Source organism: Oryctolagus cuniculus, chromosome 5, assembly GCF_051225735.1.
Source record: "Oryctolagus cuniculus isolate XC-2025 breed Fujian yellow rabbit chromosome 5, ASM5122573v1, whole genome shotgun sequence".
NCBI lineage: Eukaryota > Metazoa > Chordata > Mammalia > Lagomorpha > Leporidae > Oryctolagus > Oryctolagus cuniculus.
Window position 1 is genome coordinate 12,912,543 of NC_142871.1, and position 21,323 is coordinate 12,933,865.

General features: G+C 40.2%; 1 protein-coding gene across 11 annotated transcripts in view; it reads right to left on the reverse strand.

The window, feature by feature from the left end:
• SCAF8 (SR-related CTD associated factor 8) overlaps window positions 1-21,323 on the reverse strand; it is a 292,087-nt gene that overhangs the window by 202,868 nt on the left and 67,896 nt on the right. For all 11 annotated transcript variants that reach the window (XR_007923153.3, XR_007923154.3, XM_089332533.1 and 8 more), the window contains 2 exons: window positions 4,563-4,646; window positions 1,380-1,424 (listed from right to left, as the gene is read on the reverse strand). Coding sequence is in view for 9 of the 11 variants with exons in the window: in XM_089332533.1 (XP_089188659.1) it covers window positions 1,380-1,424; window positions 4,563-4,646 (129 nt within the window). In the remaining 2 variants the exon portion in view is untranslated. The remainder of the gene's footprint in view (window positions 1-1,379; window positions 1,425-4,562; window positions 4,647-21,323) is intronic.

Here is a 21,323-nt window from a genome sequence, read left to right on the forward strand (position 1 = left end):
GGCACCTGAGGCAGGATGGAGTTCTCTGTCTCTCTAGTTATTTTTTAATTGAACAGAACTAAACACATACAGAAATGAATGCACGTGAAACTAACAAAAGTTAAATAAGATTGGTATGTCAATGATAGGCTGTTAGTATTAATGTCCTAGTTGTGGATCAGAATTTGCATTTTAACAAGATTCTTAGGGAATTCCTATGCATAATAAAGTTAAACCTATTAAGTGTCAAGTTTTCAGTTCTGCAAATATTTCAACAATATAATTTTTATTTCAAAGTTACCATAAGTGGTAGAATTATTGCTCAATTTAAGTCCTTATGGGAATATATAGGAAAAGGGGAAAAATTGGGTTAAGAAGCACTGCTTTTGATATTACAGGCTTTTTAAAAAGGCTTTTAGAAGCTTTGGACAAATGAAATTTTTCACTCACTAACATTTTTTAGTTTGATTTACTAAAAACAGGCAGCATATTTCTTATTTTACCCCAGTCTTACCTTCAAGTCACCTGATTTACTTAATCTCAAAACCTGTTCTACTGATACTTTAAATATTGAGAAAACAAAACTTAAAATCTTAAAAATTTTAAAACACTGAATCACACAAAGGTTACCTAGCTTGTTGAGTGACACAATAATCTCACTTTCATTCCTGTATCCTTCTCCCAGTCAAATATTTTTGCTCAAAAACCATACTGTAACCTTGTTGAATCCTCAGTGCCATATACTTCTGATTCTCCATCTGGCTCTGCTTACATCTGGGCACATGACCGTGAGCACAATAAAACATCTAAGTACAACTACAGTAAAGAACAAATTTCCGGCAGTGCAAATCTTATGTATTTCTGCCCAAAACTGGCATCAATAGGGTGTTAATCACAAATAAGACAGCAAAAAAAATCTTGTCACCTCAGACCCTAATTGCAAATAAAAATTACTAAATGCAGGTAAGCTGGTTGCTTCTCTGGGAAAAGAGAAAATAATGGGTAGCAATATTTATGTCCCAGTAGATCAAAAAGTTAGGCAATATTTTATCTACACCACTGCTTTCTAGGCACACAGCTTAAAACGACAAGTGAGAATTTCCTTAAAAGTTATCTAAAGTAATAGATTTAAAGTTCCATTAAAAATTAATATTAACACTAATATTTTTCAATGGACAGATGCTATGGCAATGCAAATTTTGCAAGAAAAAGTATCTGATTATTTTTAGAATTACCCAAAAGTCATTTGGTCTTCAGTAGAAAATAAAATAACTGAAATAACTCTTTACAGTCTATGAAACAACTTAAACACAGGATTTTGATCTAAAGGAGAGGAGCACAGGCATTAACCCACAATTATAGCATAATTAGCTTATATATATGAAAAATTATATACTTACTTTTTGAATGAATTTCTCAACACTCTGTACCACATGTTTATAGAACTAAAAGGAAAAAAATGAAGTACAGTGTTAAATCAATCTGAGTATACTAGAATTCACTGCTAATCATGGGATTTAGAAGAACTCAAAAGTGCATTAAGTAAAAAAACAGCTATTTAAGTTTAGGCACTTTATAGGTACCTAAACATTTGTAATCGATATACAAAAGAGGGACAGGCATCTCTTGGGAACGCATCAACATCCCCTACAGGACTGCCTGGGTTTTGACTCCACAATAGTCTCCTGATTCCAGCTTCCTGCTAACACACATCTTGCAGGGCAACACACGTGCTGGCTCAAGTGGTTGTGTCTCTGCTCACTTGGGTGGTTGATGAGATTTGAGTTCCCAGCTGTTGCAGGCATTGGGGGAGTAATCTGTCTGTCTCTCTCTCTCGGGTGGTAAACTACCTGTCTCTTTCTCTTTATCTTGTTTGAGTGCCAGCTACTCCATACTTCTGATACAGATTCCTGCTAACACAACAGAGGATGGCTCAAGTACTTGGTTCCTGCCACCCAAGTGGGAGAACCAGATGGAGCTCCTGGCTCCTGTCTTCAGACTGACTGGCTTACCCCCCCCCCCCGTTCTTATGTGCATGAGAGTGAATAAATACAATAAATCATAAAAAGTGTGTATACCTACACTCAGACATACATAAAATATTAATCACACATGGAATGATATAAGAAATTTCTGGATAATACCTTGACAGTGCTTGTTTCTAGTTGCTATAAATTAAACTAAATTATAACTAGACTAAAACTTTAATAAACTTTGAATTAAAGTTGTTTGCTGGTTTGCTTTTTGCTTTTTTTTTAACTGTATTATTTGAAAGGCAGAGAAATAGAGACATGCAGAGATCTTCCATCCACTGGTTCACTCCTCAAATGCACACAACGGTGGGCTTGGCCAGGAATCCTAGCCAGGTCTCCCAGGGACTCAACTACTCAAGCCATCACTTGCTGCATCCCAGGTGCACATCAGCAGGGAACTCGAATTGGAACTGGAAGCCAGACTTGAACCCAGGGATTCTGATACGGAATGTGGGAATTCCAAGCAGCATTCTAACCACTGTGCCAAACACTCACACTTATTTCAAAGTTTATCAGTTCCGTTAATAGGTTGGTTATCTGTGAGATTTTACTGACAGTGCACAATGTTAACAAGAACTTGTCAAAATAATCACTTCTTTAAACAATTAAAAAAAAAAAAAAAATGGCACCACAGCACAGCAGAATAAGCTTCTGCCGGCAGTGCGGCATCCTATGTGGGCGCTGGTTCAAGTCCCAACTGTTGTACTTCCCATCCAGCTCCCTGCTAACGTGCCTGGAAAAGCAGAAGATGGCACAAGTACTTGGGCCCCCACACCCATGTGGGAGACCGGGAAGAAGTTCTGGCTTCAGCCTGACCCAACCCCAATCATTGTGGCCATGTGGGAAGTGAATCAGCAGTTGGAAGATTTCTCTGTCGCTCCTCCTCTCTCTGACATTTCAATATCAAACACAGTATTAGCTAAATCTGATTTAACAGGTAGAATCTTAGAGGTTACATATGTATTAAATGCAATTAAAAGTAATATAGCAGGGGCCAGCACCATAGCATAGCAGGTAAAGCCACTGCCAGCATCCCATATGCGTGCCAGTTCCAGTCCCAGCTGCTCCACTTCCAATCCAGCTCCCCAATAATGGACTGGGAATGCCGTGGAAGATGGCCCAAGTGCTTGGGCTCCTGCGCCCACGAGGGATACATGGAGGAAGCTCCTGGCTCCCAACTTCAGATCAGATCAGCTCCAGCCATTGTGGTCATTTGGGAGAGTGAACCAGCAGATGGAGGATGTCTCTCTCTCTCTTCCTGTCCCTCTCTCTAACTCTGCCTTTCAAATAAATAAATAAATCTTAAAAAAAAAAAAAAAAGTAATATAGCACTGCAACACAAATGGACTCTTCAGAAATGTCAATGTTATGCAAAACAAAAGAGCTGGATAACAGGACAAATAAATGCAGAGTGTGACCTTGACTGGGTCCTGAAAAGGCCAGAGCACCAGACAGCACTGTAATCAAGCCTGCAACAACTGCTTACACCATGTACAGATTGTCACATATGTAGAACACTATATACGCAAAATATGAGAGACTAAATTATTCTCTATGAAGTTTATTAGATACTTTGAAAATCACTTTTTTGGAGGATTCTCTGGCTTAAATGTTATTAATTGTCACTATCCTTATACCCTCATTAATTTTCTAAATCTAAGTACAAGAATTTGAATAAAATATGAGATACTAACAGAAAATTAAGCTCTTTGACCATAAGAAAATTGAACTAATTTTCTTTCAATAGAAACTAATACTAACCAAGAGTCTATTAAATATAATACATTACTGCTATTCAAAAGACAATTTAAATAACTGGAGCTTCTAGTTATGGCTGATGTTTTCATTCAGAATAGGAAAACATTAAATATTTATAGCTTAATATCTACTTAATAGCAAAACAGCACTCACTCTCAATTTTAAGAGCTCTACTAAGGCAGGGAGTCTTAGCTCTGAAGACAAGATTTTCTTGGTGAAGTATCTGCTTGAGTGTCAAAAGATCATTTAGCCAAGAATTAAAATGTTTTATACCTCTGTATTTCTCGAGATGATCCAAGCCATTCCTAAGATTTTTGGAAGTATTATGAATTGGCATAGGTCCAAAACCTACTGTATCAGAACAATGGCTCAATGTCTGCATAGTTACACAGTTCAAATATCTTATATACAATGAGGCCCAATGATTTTCCAAAATGGTCCATCTTCAAATATTTAATATAATCAATTTGAAAAACCTCAACATGTTCATTTTTACTTAACTTTTTACCAACTTGTATTTCAAGATTCTACAAAGCAATTTTGCCAAATCATAGTGTTAAACACATCTGCCACAATGTGGATATATTTAAAATATGACCAATCTAAATTAGGTGAGAAAAAAAGACTGCTTCGAAGTTTACAAAGGTGGGAAAGTCTGCAGGTGATAGATTCTTGTGTATTTTCCATAATCAACACGTATTCAAACCATAAAGCCAGAGTTTTATACTAGAAGAATTCTTTATCAATGTAATATTTTCTATTGAAATTACCGGAGTAAAATTTATTGCTTACCTTAATAGCTTTGATGGCTGCCTTTGTAATTTGGGTCATTTTTGCTTTAGAAATGGGTGGTTTATAGTCATTCAGGGAATACAACTGATGAAAAAGAAGAACAAATTTTAAATATACCAATTTTCATTATCCCTAAGCAATTATATGAAATCACCAAACATTTCCATTTTTATATTTTCAATGAAGTCAAAGTGCTGCTTTTACTTTAAAAAAAAAAAAAAGTCAACATCAGTAGCCATTAGGGAAATGTATCAAAACTATGAGGCATCTCTTTACATGAACTTGCTTATAATTAAAAGATAACAAAATGTTAACAAGAATGTGCAGAAATTGGAATCCTGATACAGCACTTAGTGGGAATGTAAAATGGTATAGCAGTTTTGAGGAACAGTTTAGTAGTTTCTCAAAAAAAATCATTACAATGATCCAGCCAATTCCACTCCTATATACCTCCCAAGAGAGCTACAAACATACATTCACATAAACACCTGTACATAAATGGTCACTGCAGCATGATTCATGTAAAATCATTAAAAATAATTTAAAAAGCAGAGAAAGGAAGTATTAACACATGCTACAATATGAACAAACACTGGAAACATTTTGCTAAGTTAAAGATGAAAAATCCATGTACTAAATCTACTAATGAGTACACTGTTTCTTTTGGAGGTGATGAAAATATGATTGTGATGATAGATGTATAACTTGATGAACATACTTAAAACCACTGAATTGTACACTTTAATTGATTAATTTTTTAGTATGTAGCTCAATGAAACTTTATTTTAAAAATCAAAGGCTCTAATACTTAACATGAATTATCAACTCTCTCAAAACTTTGCTTTGAAATTCCTCATACAAGCAAAGGGTAATATTACTGCTCAGAGAGAAAACAAAAGACAAGGTTAGGGAATCAGCTAACAACTAAGCTTAAAAGAATACTGACTGAAACTTGCGTTGTATTCAGTGGTGCTAACTTTTGTTTTTTGTTTTTAACTCTATCGTATAAGACATTAACTGTGTCTGAAAACTAAGCTTTGGTCAAAAACTCCTTGAACAGAATTTGAATTCCATTGTTTTATCTACCCATATCTCTGGAATCTGCCCGGTTCTGCCCATGATCATCTTTCTTCTCATCAGGTTCATGGTCCAATTACTTTCATCTCTCAACCTGGAGACTGACTAAATGGGTGTGGCATGTTCTCTTCACTAACTGATCAGGTGACCACACCCACTGACCTGCTGCTCTTACAACGAGGATGCTAAGAAGCTGCCTGGTCTAACTCGTGCCCACCTTGCCAGTCTCTTCTACCACATTCCCAGCTCCCTGCTCTAGGCACCACAGTCCTTTTACAGTTCCCTGTCACAGGGCCTTTAAAATGAGGCTTGTTCCCTCTACTGAAATACTCTCCACCATGGCCTCTCCAAGAGTTAATGAGTTCTCACTTCATCTTAATTAAAACATCACCCAATGAAGAAAAGGCTTCCCTATCTCCTCAACCAGACCAATACTCCCCTTTATAATCCGGATGTACGACTGACCCATTCACCTTTGAATAATTCAGTGTAATAATATAATCTGACATTTTCTTGAATGAGTGTTTAACACTTGATTTAAAAAAACAAAAAATACTCACAAAGGTGATGATGACTGACACCAGAGGACAAACAATATAATTTCTTTTACCCCAACTTAAGTTATTAAGAGGTTAACTGTACACTGATGCAGTCAAGCTGAAATAAGTCTTAGTAGGGTTCAAAATCCTTCCCCTCTACTAAGTTCCCACAGAGAGATACTCTATAGTGCTCACAGAAAGCTGTATAAAGGGGCCAGCACGGTGGCGTAGCAGGTAAAAGCTGAAGTCTGCAATACTGGCATCACATAAGGGTGTCACAGTGCCAGTTCAAGTCCCAATTACTCCACTTCTGATCCAGCTCCCTGAAAATGTACCCGCCTGGGAAAGCAGGGGAAGACAATTCAAGTGCCTGGGCCTCTGCACCCATGTGGAAGACCTAGAAGAAGCTCCTGGCTTCCGTCTGGTACAGTCCTAGCTGTTGTGGCCATTTGGCAAGTGAACCAGCAGACAGATCTCTGTCTCTCTCCTCCTTTCTCTGCAGCTATGTCTTTCAAATAAATAAACATTTTTTAAAAAGTATAAAAAAGGTCAATTTCCAAAATTCTTTAGTAGCCCCTCTTCCAAAAGCCACTCCTACACATGCACACAGACCCTCTTTCAAATGAAATGAGGAAAAAAAATTTAAAAACAGAAAATAAGCTTCAAGAACAGAAGCCCTACCTTTTAGTATTTTTCTATTTTCTAAACTATATCCTCGGTGTTTAGCAGACACTATTATTTGTTAAGAATAAGTAAAACATACAAAATGACAGCAATGCATGAGCTCTGCACAGAAAGACCTCCATCTGAATTCCAATTATTATCACTTCATTAAAAGTTGCTAAACTTTGTAACAGTAGTTTTCTATTTACAAAACATTTATTTCACATGAACTTCAGATATAAAGATTTTAGCCGGCGCCGCGGCTCACTAGGCTAATCCTCCACCTAGCGGCGCCGGCATACCGGGTTCTAGTCCCGGTTGGGGCACCGGATTCTGTCCCGGTTGCCCCTCTTCCAGGCCAGCTCTCTGCTGTGGCCAGGGAGTGCAGTGGAGGATGGCCCAGGTGCTTGGGCCCTGCACCCCATGGGAGACCAGGAAAAGCACCTGGCTCCTGGCTCCTGCCATCAGATCAGCGCGGTGCACCGGCCGCAGCGCGCCGGCCGCGGCGGCCACTGGAGGGTGAACCAACGGCAAAAGGAAGACCTTTCTCTCTGTCTCTCTCTCTCACTGTCCACTCTGCCTGTCAAAAAAAAAAAAAAAAAAAAAAAGATTTTAGAGCACGCTAAAGTCACTAAAACCATTATTAAAATAAAAATATTTCTCTTTGGTAGGCATTCTTCATCTACATGAACATTGAAGATTATTTACTCAGCCACCTGAAGGTACATTATAAGGCTCTATACATTGCTAGGGTTGGAAGAGGCATCAGGCTTTTCTACGCCGACAACACACTGCCTCCTTCATTTGTGCACCAAAGCCTGGAAGGTTCAATCAAGTCCTAGTACATATTCAAGGAGACCAAAGCTTCGCCTCCTTGTTTTTTCAGCAGAGGATGAGGAATTTAGACTTCTAAAATATTAACAATATGTAAAGTCAATTCTAACCTGACACTCTTCTCTAACAAGGCATCTACTATAGACACTTAAGGTATTACTCAGAGAAATACTGAAGAAAACAGTATATTTCAAAGTTTTACTTATCAGAAATTCTTTCAACTAACCATTTCTCTAGATTCTCTGAAATTTCATTTCTTTATTATATTAAATCTGATCAGAAAACAAAAATAGATCACTTCACCTAATTCTTTACCAAATGCCTTTATGCAATTTAACATTAAGTCCTCAACTATTAAGGAAGGTTGATTTAAAAATTTCCCCTAGAATATGGTCCTCTACTGATCTGTTAAAGGAAATTACTTCTAATCAAAATGTCTTTATTAAAAAATGTACAAAGTATATTCTTAAATTTAGAAACAGTGATGATTCAGCTAGCTCCTGTACTTACTTTTTATCAAAGACAGATTTAGGGGGAGCTGGCATTGAAGCATAGCAGGTAAAGCCACCGCCTCCAACACTGGCAGCCCATATGGGCTCTGGTTCGTGTCCCGGCTACTCCGCTTCTAATGCACCTCCCTGATACTGGCCAGGAAAAAGCAGGGGAGGCATGCTCAAGTACTTGGGCCCCTGCCACCTATGTGGGACATCCAGATGATCCCACCTCTATGGGAGATCCAGGCTGAACCCTGGCTGTTTCGGCCACCTGGGGAGTGAACCAGTAGGTTGAAGAACTCTGCCTCTCTAACTCTTTCAAATAAATAAACAAATCTTGGGGAAAAAATTGATTCTACAGATCTTGCTGATATGTTGATTTTACCAAACATACATGCGTTTTAAATTGTCTATTGACATCTACTTCTCTGTTACATTAACTAGCTTTGTTGTATACAAATATGCTTTGTACTGTATTTAATTTTGCTAATTCAATATTTCAAACTCCTTTTTAAATCAGTTGGAATACAAATTCATTCAACATTTATTTATTTTTTCAAAGATTTTTATTTATTTATTTGACAGGCAGAGTTACAGACAGTGAGAGAGAGAGAGAGAGAGACAGAAAGGTCTTCCTTCCGTTGGTTCACTCCCTAAATGGCCGCTACGGCCGGAGCTACACAGATCCGAAGCCAGGAGCCAGGTGCCTCCTCCTGGTCTCCCATGCAGGTGCAGGGGCCCAAGCACTTGGACCATCCTCCACTGCCTTCCCGGGCCACAGCAGAGAGCTGGACTGGAAGAGGAGCAACCGGGATTAGAACCCGAAGCCCATATGGGATTCTGGCACCGCAGGCGGAGGATTAACCTAGTGCGCCACGGCGCCGGCCCTAACATTTATTGTTCTAATGTGAACACAGCCTCAGAGACAGTTTGTCACTACACATTTTCCCTTTTGTCACTTTTTCCAAATTTAGTTGTTCAAAATAGTTTCATATCGTTCAATCCTGATTATCAAACTCAATTCTGGACCTCTATCAAAGACCATTTGCTGAGAATTTTATAAACGTCATGATAACATTCAGTGCCTTCAGGAAAAGAACAGTGATGAAATACTAGCAGCCCATTAGAGGCTTGTAATAAATTTAACAATTCAATGTATATGAAAAGACCATATTTAATCCATCTTTAGATACACAAGATGATACAAAACCTTATTATCCAAGTGATCATTTATTAATACTCCTATAATGTTGCTATTAGGAACTAATAACTATTAGGGACTAACTATTAGGAATTAACTAGTAGGAACTAACCCTAATTCTAACCTGAAAACACCAATCTGCCACTAAGAATTGGGAATGAAATGTTCTCCACATTTTGAAAATCTGATCTGGGGCAGAAAACATGCCACAGTTGTATAATGGAAAATGCTAGAAGTTGATTCTGAGACCTTTCTTTTGCTTGGCTTATCAACTATCACCTTTATGCCTGGGTCAGAAGACTAATCCTGCATGCTCTCTGGGCTTGGGATCCCACCAGTCTACTTCCTGGGAGCTGCTTTCTGCTGCTGAGTTTTCCAATGTCAGTAACTGCTGACCCCAGTTTGTTTCGTCATCTTCCTCCTCAAAATTAGCTCCACTCATGCTTGCTGGCCTACTGTTCAAACTACGGAACTCTGCTTCCCAAGCCTCAAATTCTTCCTCCTGTATGCCATGTTCTACTATTATCTACTCTCAACTGATGAAACTATTTGTATAAACTGTCTCTGTTCATCTGATCTCAGTGATCAAAATAAAATCCCTGTCCAGACCTAACCTTCCTTTGGCCAACTCAAGACGTTTCGATGTTGAGACACTAAACAAGAGCCTGGGTTTTCATTTTCATTAATTCATTTTTTATGTTTCAACTCTTTTCACATATACCAGAGTGCTCCTTAAACTTGTAAAATTTTAATTTTCTATACTATCACTTGTCAGTACCACAGCAAAAGCTTATTTTTAATCTAAAACTTCAACTCAGTTTCTAAAAGCTTTAATCAAAGTTTCAGGGATCCTTTACCTAAACTGAGAAGTTAGGTGCTGGCTACTCCACCACAAAACTTATCTCAAAAGAAGACTGTAAAAGTCACTCATTATCAGGCCCAGTACATTTCTTTTGTGATGGGCCAAACAGTAAATATTTTAGGTCTTGTGGGCCATGTTACTCAGCTATTCCTTGTAGCAGGAAAATAATTCCTATGTGAATGGGCACAGTGCATTCCATCAGAACTTAAAAGCAAGCCAACCCCTGAATTTGTCAACATTCTCAATCCTCTAAGTGGGGCTTTTGTTTTTGTTTTTAATAAACACGACATTCTCACATTCCTGGAGAGTGTTTTTATGCCCTCTCTCCTTGATGCACTGAGACTCATCACCCAAAATTATCAAAGTGTACTTCACACTTGCTATTTTAGGCAAACTCTTGACTTCAAAAATGCTACTGTCCTTTCCAATTTGAACAGCATTAAATGAATTCTACCAAGATCTTGAAAGAAGCCAAAAAAAAAAAAAAAGAGATTATGGGTCAAAAGGCAAGTTACTCTCTATCTCAAGGTTGCTGGCTCTTTGACCAATGGAATTAACTGGAAGAGTAAATCAGAAATAAGCATTAATCCACCCAGTCGTTCTTTCTCCACAATAATCCTTTGCCACCTTGAGAATACTGGTTGGGATCCCGCAAATCTCCAAAGCAACCAAACACCACAAAAGTGCGATCAACACAATCTTGACACACTGTATTTACAACTGCATGCTAACCTGACAGTTTTCTCTTCCTCCTAGAGGGAAGACAGTAAGATTCCTTTTTTAAACGGCACAAAAACAGACAAGAATAACGTAAGAATTAGAAGAAAGGAGATGTTACAAACTTCCAAAAATGGAAATGTGAGAGAAGGATGGGTAAGTGATGAAACAAGGAACAAAGAACACACCCCAGTACACACACAAGATACAGACGAGAGGGAAATAATTTATCTCGCAAAACTTCTCGTCTCATCACTAAAAATAAAGGTATTAAAGAGGGCCAGAGCAGCACAACTGATCTAATGTCTCATCAATTGTTGCAAAAAGTCACTAAACAATGCCTAAAATTGATTGCTCAAGAAACAGCAATAACAAAAATGACAGACATATGAAAGTAACTGTCAGAAAAATTGTCTCAAATTAAAACGTTGTTCTTCTGAGGGAAACAAGCATAAAATGAGAAGGAAAAGCACCCAATCAAAGTTTTATAAAAAACTGCATGATGGGGTCAGCGCTGTGGCATAGTGAGTTAAGCCTCCAGCTGTGGCACCAGCATCCCATATGGGCAGCAGGTCTAGTGCCAGCTGCTCCTTTTCCAATTCAGCTCTCTGCTATGGCCTGGGAAAGCAGTAGAAGATGGGCTGAGTGCTTGGGCCCCTGCACCCACATGGGAGACACAGAAGAAGCTCCTGGCTCCAGATCAGCTCAGCTCTGGCCGCTGCAGCCATTTGGGGAGTGGGACTAGCAGATGGAAGACCGTTCTCTTTGAATCTTCCTCTCTCTCTCTCTAACTCTACCTCTCTAATAGATAAATAAAAGCTTCACAAATTTTTTTAAAAAACTTACATGAATATGTTACCTTGTAAACAGAGTAGCCATATTTTAATGCCACTTGCTTTAAGGGTAAAGACAATAGGATTGGTGTCTTTTTAGGAGACACCAAAGCTCTCCCTCTGGTTCTCATGCTTTCCTATGCAAGGGCACAGTGAGAAGACGGCTCTCTGCAAGCCAGGAAAGTCCTCCCCAGGAGCCCAATGCTTAACACCCAAACTCTGGACTGACCATTCTCCACAGAACAGAGAAAATAAATTCCAAGGTGCAATAAGGCACTTCATAAAAAATGAGTTACATAAAACTTTGTTATCCAATTAAGGATAACAGTTATCATTAATCAATTAGAGTTAAATATAAAAGGCTAGAACACAGTATAAAAATAGCTTTGCATGCATTTTTAAAGCAGCTTCATCTCCTTCACACGGTTGGTTTACTATTCCCAGTTCAAAACCACTAAGAGGTAAAAGCTGAGACTCATGCATTCTCTTGTCCCACTCCCAACTCTGTTGTCACCGTGATGAAGGACAAGATGAACAGTGATGTGTTTTTCGTGTTTGGTAAATCTTGTCAAAATTTTACAATTATTTAAATAGGTACCTATGGCCATTCCATGGCTTTCACTAAGCCTTTCACGCTGCATACTACAGATAGCATGCCTTATTTTATAATCAGAAATAACATAAATGTTTACATGATAGTAATGAAAATCCCAAAACATCATGGTGAAATATTTGCTATAAGTCAAAATGCAGCACACAGAAAATGCTGGAAGAAAGTAATACAAAATGATAATTAGTTTTGTTATGGTAGTAATCAGTAGGCAAAATTCTAAGATGGCCCCTGCCCTGATTTCTGGCCCCTGTAAGTATACACCTTGTATAATTCCTTATAAAATCTGCCTCCTGAGTGTGGGTGAAACTTTAAGGAATATCATGATAATCATGCCTGTGATAATGATACTACAAAAGACTCCACTGTAGCAGCAAACTGCCATGAGGGACCCACGACTACCAGGATCTGAGAGTGGTAACAACAGACCCATCCTCAGCCACAGCAAACCAAACCAGTCCAACAATCATGAAGACTTGTATGTATTCAGCCAACAAGCTCAACAAGAGCAGCTTGGTTTCAAGCAGACAGCTGGAGTTCAGCCTGAGGAAACTTCAGCAGATGGTCTTCAGAAGATTCAGCAAACCAGTGCCTGGACCCTGACCCACAGAAAATGGGAAATAGGGGCTGGTGCTGTAGCATGGTCGGTAAAGCAGCTGCCTGCAGTGCCGGCATCCAATATGGGTGCCGGTTCAAGTCCCGGCTACTCCACTTCTGATCTAGCTCTCTGCTATGGCCTGGGAAAGCAGCAGAAGATGGCCCAAGTTCTTGGGTCCCTGCACTCGTGTAGGAGACCCGGAAGAAGCTCCTGACTTCGGATCAGCACAGCTCTGGCCATTGTGGCCAATTGAGAGGGAAATTTCAGTTTGGGATACAATCAGATATAAGTAAGTAACACGAAAAACCAGATACAACTGAAGTAAAAAATGACCAGAAAACTGACACATTAGAACTCACAACAACAAATTCCACTGTAAAAGCCTAAGACCAAGTTATTATTCTTTAGTCTCTTTAGAAGCGCCTTTCAAAATTTTTCTGTCTTAAGATTTTTAAATTTCTTTGTAGAAACATGTCTGAAATAAAACTGTTAAATAATACAAGCTTGCTTATTTACACTGAAGTAGCAATATTCTTGAACAATCCAGAATTTTTTAAAGAGCAAAGGTAAAAAGGAGATGTTAGACATTCTGAGGACACCCCAGATTAAGCAGTTCCCCACTTTATGCTAAAACGTCAGAGAGGCCAGAGCTGTGGCACAGTGGGTCAAGTGCTGCAGTGCTGGCATCCCATATGGGTTCCAGTTGAAGTCCTGGCTAGTCCGGCCTAGGAAAGAAGCAGAAGATGGCCCAAGTCTTTGGGCTCCTGCACCAGCATGAGAAACCTGGAAAAAGCTCCTGGCTCTTGGCTTCAAATCAGCACAGCTCTGAGCCATTTGGGGAGTGAACCAGCAGATGGAAGACTTCTCTCTCTCTGCCTCTGACTCTCTGTAACTCTGCCTTTCAAATAAATTAATAAATCTTAAAAAAAAAAAAAAAAAAGTGTCTGGGGCTGGTACTGTAGCATACCAGGAAAAGCCTCTGCCTGCAGTGCCAGCATCCCATATGGGCGCCGGTTCAAGTCTTGACTGCTCTATGCTCTACTTCCAATCCAGCTCTCTGCTATGGCCTGGGAAAGCAGAAGATGACCCAAGTCCTTGGGCTCTGCACCCACGTTGGAGACCCGGAAGAAGCTCCTGGCTCCTGGCTTCAGATCAGCACAGCTCCGGCCATTGCAGCCATCTGGGGAGTGAACCAGCAGGTGGAAAACCTTTCTCTCTCTCTCTCTGCCTCTGCTTCTCTCTAACTATGCCTTTCAAATAAATAAATAAATCTTTAAGATAAAAAGTGTCAGAATAAAAACTTGAGAACAAAGTGTCTCAAAGGCATCTTAGAAACAATCTATATAACTGCAAACACCAAAACACAAAATCTGAAATGCCAAAGTTATCAAAATGTAGTAAATAATTATCTTTTTAAAAATTCTCACAACTTTATTTTTTCCTGTTTTCAAGTATTTTAATACAGAACCAGAGTTTGGTGAAGTAGGTAAAGCCATCGCCTACAATGCCGGCATCCCACTAGGGCAAAAGCTCCTCTCCCAGCTGTTCCACTTCCAATCTAGCTCCCTGCTAATGCACCTAGGAAAGCAGTGGAGGAAGGCCCAAGTACCTGGGCCCCCGAATGGCCCTAGATGTTGTGGCAATTTGTGGAATGAACTAGCAGATGAAGAGCTCTGTCTGTCTCCCCTAACTCTGCCTTTCAAATAAAATAAATAAATATTTTAATACACAAAAACTGGAACATATGGAACAGCATTTAAAAAATGCAAATTATAACCTCAGAATTCACCACTCATGCTCATTAGTGTTGGGTACTACAAATACAATGGAACAAGGCAAAGCCTCTATCACAGAACTTGGGGTCTGCTTTTGGAAGCCAAAAATATGCTAATAAACCAACAGACACAGTCTGCAGAATGTAAGAGTACACAATGAAGATAATAACTTTGTGGTGAACAGTATGCAAATATTGTGTACCCATCTCAGAATCTAACATCTAGAATCCCTTTTATTAAAAGTACAAGATATTAAAAGGAGAAATGGTATCTATTTTCCTATAATTATAAACCTGAAAGTATGCAAACACCTATCTAATAAAATTAAAATGCATATGTGGTTTATAACTAATTATCCTTTCCTAAAGGCTACAAGCATTTTCACATAAATAATTAACTTTTATATTATTAAGAATAATATCCCATGTCTGAACATGGCAACTGTCTTAAGTTAACATCATAGTTTTGAATTTGATTTAAAAAAGAAGATGGGTGGGGCCAGTGCTGTGGCACAGGTTAAGGCCCTCTGAAGCACTGGCATCCCATATGGGCACCGGTTCTATTCCCGGCTGCTCCTCTTCCAATCCAGCTCTCTGCTATGGCCTGGGAAAACATACAAGATGGCCCAGGTCCTTGGGCCCTTGCACCCGCGTGGGAGACCTGGAAGAGGCTCCTGGCTCCTGTCTTCAGATTGATGCAGCTCCGGCCGTAGCGGCCATCTGGGGAGTGAACCATTGGATGGAAGACCTCTCTCTCTCTGCCTCTGCTCTCTCTGTGTAACTGACTTTCAAATAAATAAATAAATCTTAAAAAAAAAAAAAAAAAAAGATGATGGGCATCTGGCAGCACTTGGGTAACAGGAACCCAAGTACTTGGCCTACATTGGTGTGACTGGGTTCACATCCCAGCTCTGCCTCTGGTCAAGTACTTGGGTTCCTGCCACCACACAAAGACCTATTACCAGCTCCTGGTTTTGACTAGGCACAGTTCAACTCTGGCTCTGGTAGGTATTTGGAGGAGTGTTTGAACAAGTGGATGAAAGACCTCCCTCTCAGTCTTCCAAAGGAATCGAAGTAAATAAACTTAAAAAAAATTTTTTGGAGGAAAACACTTATTTTGGAATCTAAATAATTTGAACCTGCATTTAAACAAAAAATTATCATCTCTCAAAAACTCATTAAAAACTAAATTTAGGCCACAAAAATGCATTTGCTAAGTCCTTTAATTCAATACAAATCTAAATCCTTGCAATGAAAAAGATCCAAGAACACCTTTAAAAAAGTACCTGGGCTTTACAGTGCAGGCCAAGAGGGAGGGCACAGACTAAACAGCCTCTTTCTCTTTCACTGACGACAAACAAAAACCCCAGGACTAAATACAAAAAGCTGAAAACTCAAGAGTGAAACAGCAGGCAAACTGGAGTCTGGAGTCAACCTGAATAATGACCAGTGAAAGCAGGGGAGGAGCTGTGTGTGGAAGCTGGAGTTCAGTGTTTTGTTTACCACCTTGATCTTCCAGATTTCACCCCAGGGCTGACAGAATCACAGAATGGTACAGCAGTACTGGAAGAAGCCCTGTGTAGATCAGCCAGACAATGACATGAAAGGAACTCCCTGTGCTAAAGGACAGAAGAGGACACGAAGGTCTCTCATTTCTCTCCAGGCCTGCTGCCCAAGGATTCCAGGGTAGCCCCTGTTGCACACTGGCATCCAAAACTCAAGAGAAGACCCATTCTTAAGCAAAGAAAACAAGGAACAGGAGCACCTATTACCCATTCATGAAGAGGGGACAGGGTTCCCATAGTGTTCCTCTCCAGCCAATTCATCCTGAAGGCCAGGCAGGACAAGAAAGTTGACTTTTTGGTCAGAGGAAAATGAAAAACACAAAAGGAGCTCTAGGGTCTCAAGAACACATGGGAATCCTAGAGAGAGCAGCAGTGTGTGTAAATCAATCTCTGGGCTCATCCTGGAATTGTGTCTGCATGAAACAGACCCAAAGAAGCACAGCAAAGGCCCTGAGAATTAAATTCCATGTAAACCACCATCCAATTAGCAGACTAACTCACAAGTGGAATGTGCACTAGGCACATGTAGTGAGTAGAGCAAATGCTTTGAAAATGAACTAAGTCTGAGACCAGCACAAAAAGATAGAACCTTTAACCTGAATGTAACCAGGGTGAACGCCTGATAAATAGAAACATTCTTTTGAGAGTTAAATGAAGTCTTCCAATATTATACCAATAATGTCCAGTATACAAGTATATAATGTCCATACACAACAGTACAAAAATCACACACACAGAGACACATGTAAATTTATACACTGCTCAATGCCAATGACAGAAGTTGGAATTATCCCAGAAGTTATAATCATCCTCAGCAAGCTAAAAGGAAACACTCCGAAATAAATTCAAAGACAGAATTTGCCACAAAGAGAAACTACAAAAATAAGAGCAACTGTAAAGTTTAGAACTGAAAAATACAGTGTCTGAAAGAAAAAGGTAATATGGAGTCAATACAAGAGCCATGAAATTTTTACTAGTGACTTTACATACTTTAAGAAGTCAAAGGCAGGGGCCAGCTGCTGGCTGATCAAGTTAAGCTGCTGCTTGTAATGTCAATATCCCCTATCAGAGCAGGGGTCTGAGTGCTGGCTGCTCAGCTTCTAATCTAGTTCTCTGATGATGCGCCTGGGAAAGCAGCAGCAGATGGCCCAAGAGGTTCCTGCCACTCATGCAGGAAACTCAGATACAGTTCATGGCTCCTGGCTTGGGCCTTGCCCAGCCCTGATTACTGCAGTACTTGTGGAGTGAAATCAGCAGATAAAAATCTCTTTGGGTCTCTCCCTCTGTCACTCTACCTTTCAAATAAATAAATAAATATTTTTAAAGGCCTAGTACATTTTATTTCAGGCCATTCGTTCCATTCAGATGGTTTTCAAAGCATAATCCAGTCAACATCTTGATAAACACGTTTTCAAGGCAATTCTCACCCAGTTAAAACAAAAAATAACGAAAAGACTGACCAATCTTGTATGATATCTTTTTTTTTTAAAGATTTATTTATTTGAGGGGGCTACGGGAGAAAAAAAAAGATTTATTTATTTGAAAGGCAGAGTTACACACAGAGAGAAGGAGGGAAGGAGAGAGGTCTTCTATCCACTGGTTCACTACCCAAGTAACCACAATGGCCGGAGCTGTGCCCATTTGAAGCCAGGAGTTTCTTCGGGTCTCCCATATGGGTACAAGCACTTGGGCCATATTCTACTGCTTTCCCAGACCATCAGCAGAGAGCTGGATCAGAAGTGGAGCAGCCAAGACTAGAACTGGCGCCCATATGGGATGCCAGCACTGCAGGCAGTGGTTTTACCCGCTACGCCACAGCACGGGCCCCTGATAACTTTCTTCCTGTCTACATATGTGACTACTGGATCATGACACAAACTATATTTCTTGCTATGGGTTGTGGTAAAAAATGTATTCATATTTTTTGAAAGACACTGCTGTAGCCTACAGCTCTTAATAGATAGTATTAAAATTAATTACAGGGGGTAGGTAAAGCCACCACCTACAATGCCAACATGCCACATGGGCACTGGTTTAAGTCCCGGCTGCTCTACTTCTGATCCAGCTCCCCAATAATGTCCGGGAGACCCAGATGAAACTCGTGGTTTCAGCCTGGCCCAGCTCTGGCTGTTGTGACCATCTAAGGAGTGAACCAGCGTGGATGGAAGGAAAATATCTCTTTGTATCTTTCTCCCTCTGTGTAACTCTGCCTTTCAAATAAATAAAATAAACCTTTAAAAAATAAAATAAATTACAAGGAAAAGGAGAACACTAATAAATTCTCTAAATAATACTGCGGGCCAAAGACTGAATCTAAAGTTCAATCTCGCTCTTTTTTTTTTTTTTTTTTAATTTTATTTTTTTTGACAGGCAGAGTGGACAGTGAGAGAGAGAGACAGAGAGAAAGGTCTTCCTTTGCCGTTGGTTCACCCTCCAATGGCCGCCGCGGCCGGCGCGCTGCGGCGGGTGCACCGCGCTGATCCGATGGCAGGAGCCAGGAGCCAGGTGCTTTTCCTGGTCTCCCATGGGGTGCAGGGCCCAAGCACCTGGGCCATCCTCCACTGCACTCCCTGGCCACAGCAGAGAGCTGGCCTGGAAGAGGAGCAACCGGGACAGAATCCGGCGCCCCGACCGGGACTAGAACCCGGTGTGCCGGCGCCGCAAGGCGGAGGATTAGCCTAGTGAGCCGCGGCGCAGGCTTCGCTCTCTTTTTTAACATTAGAGGCTCTGCCTTTTTAGCTTGCTTAACTTTTACTTATTTTTACTTTAAAAGCAGAGCAACATGGAAAGGGAGGAAGGAGTGATCTCCCATCCTCTGGTTCACTTCCTAAATGCCCTCAACAGCCAGGGCTGAGCCAGGCTAAAGCCAGGAATCTGAGTATTCCACCTGGGTGGCAGGGACCCAAGCACCTGAGTCATCAACTTCTGCCTCCCCCCAGGCTCATTGGCAGTAGCTGGATGGGAAGTGGGGATAAGACTCAATCCCAGGCACTCTGTTATAGGACGCAGGCATTTCACGTGGCAGGTTAACCCTCTGTACCACAGTATCTACCAAATATCCAGACATGCAAAATACACAGTGGTACTAAAGTAGGCTTTTTCTCTTGTTATAGTCAAAAACAATAGAAAAAAGGATTGGCTTTTGTATCTAAAGTCAAATCCTGCTACCAGTGATATATGTACATGCACAGGTGTATATGTGCATGTACATGAACACATACATGAATCGACTGATTGATCAATCTTATCTTTCCAATCACTTTGTCTCTACCCATCTGTGCATTTAGGAAAACTTTGGTCTTACAAACTATAAATTCTTCAAACAGTGGCCAATAGAATTTTTTTAATATCTACAATATCTAAACCAGTTACACACATTAGGTGTTCAGATATATAATGATTTGACTATGATAAAGTACCTTACTGAGGGAGTTGGCATTATGGCATAGCAGGTAAAACCAATGCCCATGATGCCAGCATCCCATATGGGCACCAGTTCATGTCCCAGCTGCTCCACTTCTGATCTAGTTCCTGGCTGATGGTCTGGGAAAGCAGCAGAGGATGGCCCAAGTGTTTGGGCCCCTGCCACCTGCCACCCACATGCGAGACCTGGATAAAGTTCCTGACTCCAGACTTCAGCCTGGCCCAGCCCTAGCCATCTGGGGAGTGAATCACCAGATGGAAGGTTTCTCTCTCTCTCGCCCTCTCTATCTGTAACTCTTTCAAATAAAATAAAAATAAATCTTTAAACAAATAGATGAAGTAGCTTACTGGGTTCTAAAGGCAATCAGATGACCAAATACAAGCAAGCAAAACAAATTTGTGTAACTGCCACAATACTAAATTTACTGAAATCTAGATGTAAAAATTTTAACCAAGGAAGTGGAATGTCAAAACCATGGTTGAAGACATTAATCCCCGCCCCGTATCTATAATCCTATATAAATAATCATAGATATACACAATTTATATCACTCTGAAATAATTCCCATATCACCTGTACAACGACCCTTGTATACAATTTCCAAATTTGTTTTGATAATTAATCATGACACTCTAACAATAAAGCGTCATCACCAAGGTAAAATCAACTAAAAACAAAGAACTGGGGAATGCAAAACCAAATTCAAGCTAAATGGTGACTTAGGTCCAATGAAGTCAACATCCATTGACTAGCTATTGAAGAAAGGCACAGTACTAAGCCCTTTAGGGAGCAAACAAAAAAAAACTACCAAGATCCGTATCTCAAATGTCTAACAATCCACTGAGGTTGAAGAAGACAGTCATACACGTACAGTTATTATAATATAGATTCCTAATTCTGATTTACCACTGTCAGCTTTGACAATCACTACTAATCATAAAAGTTTCCAAAACATAACACGGGTACTTTGTGGATACATCTATGTGCACCCTGCATACTATTTATAGTATGTACACTAATCTTAACTGTTAGTGACTTGGCATCTTTGGTGCTCATTCCCTCCTCACCTGCATCTCTGCATTTAACAGGCAGAACACACTTAAGAGGTAAATAAAAGTCGGGGGAATCCAAAAGGGCCTCTGATTTTGCTTCATGAAAACAGAGGCCCACAACGTATGTCAGTGCCAACATAAAAAGTTCTACAAGAGGATGTCTTCAGACTCTACATGAATTTACACTCGGTTGGAAACAAGAGAGACAAGATTTACTACAGAAAACAGGGCTGCTGCCTGCAAGGCCGGCATCTCAAAGGAGCACCAGTTTGAGTTCACTTCCTCTCCAGCTCCCTGCTAATGCCCCTGGGAAGGCGGCGGAGGATGGTCCAAGGGCATTAGAAATGTAGATGGAGTTCCCAGCTCCTGGCTTCATCCTGGTCCAGGACCATCCTTGGTTAGCCCCGGTCACTGCAGTCATTTGTGGAGTGAACCAGCAGATGGAAGATCTGTGTATCTTAGCTCTCTCTTTCTATCCCTGTAACTCTAGCTTTCAAATAAACAAACAAGGAAGGATG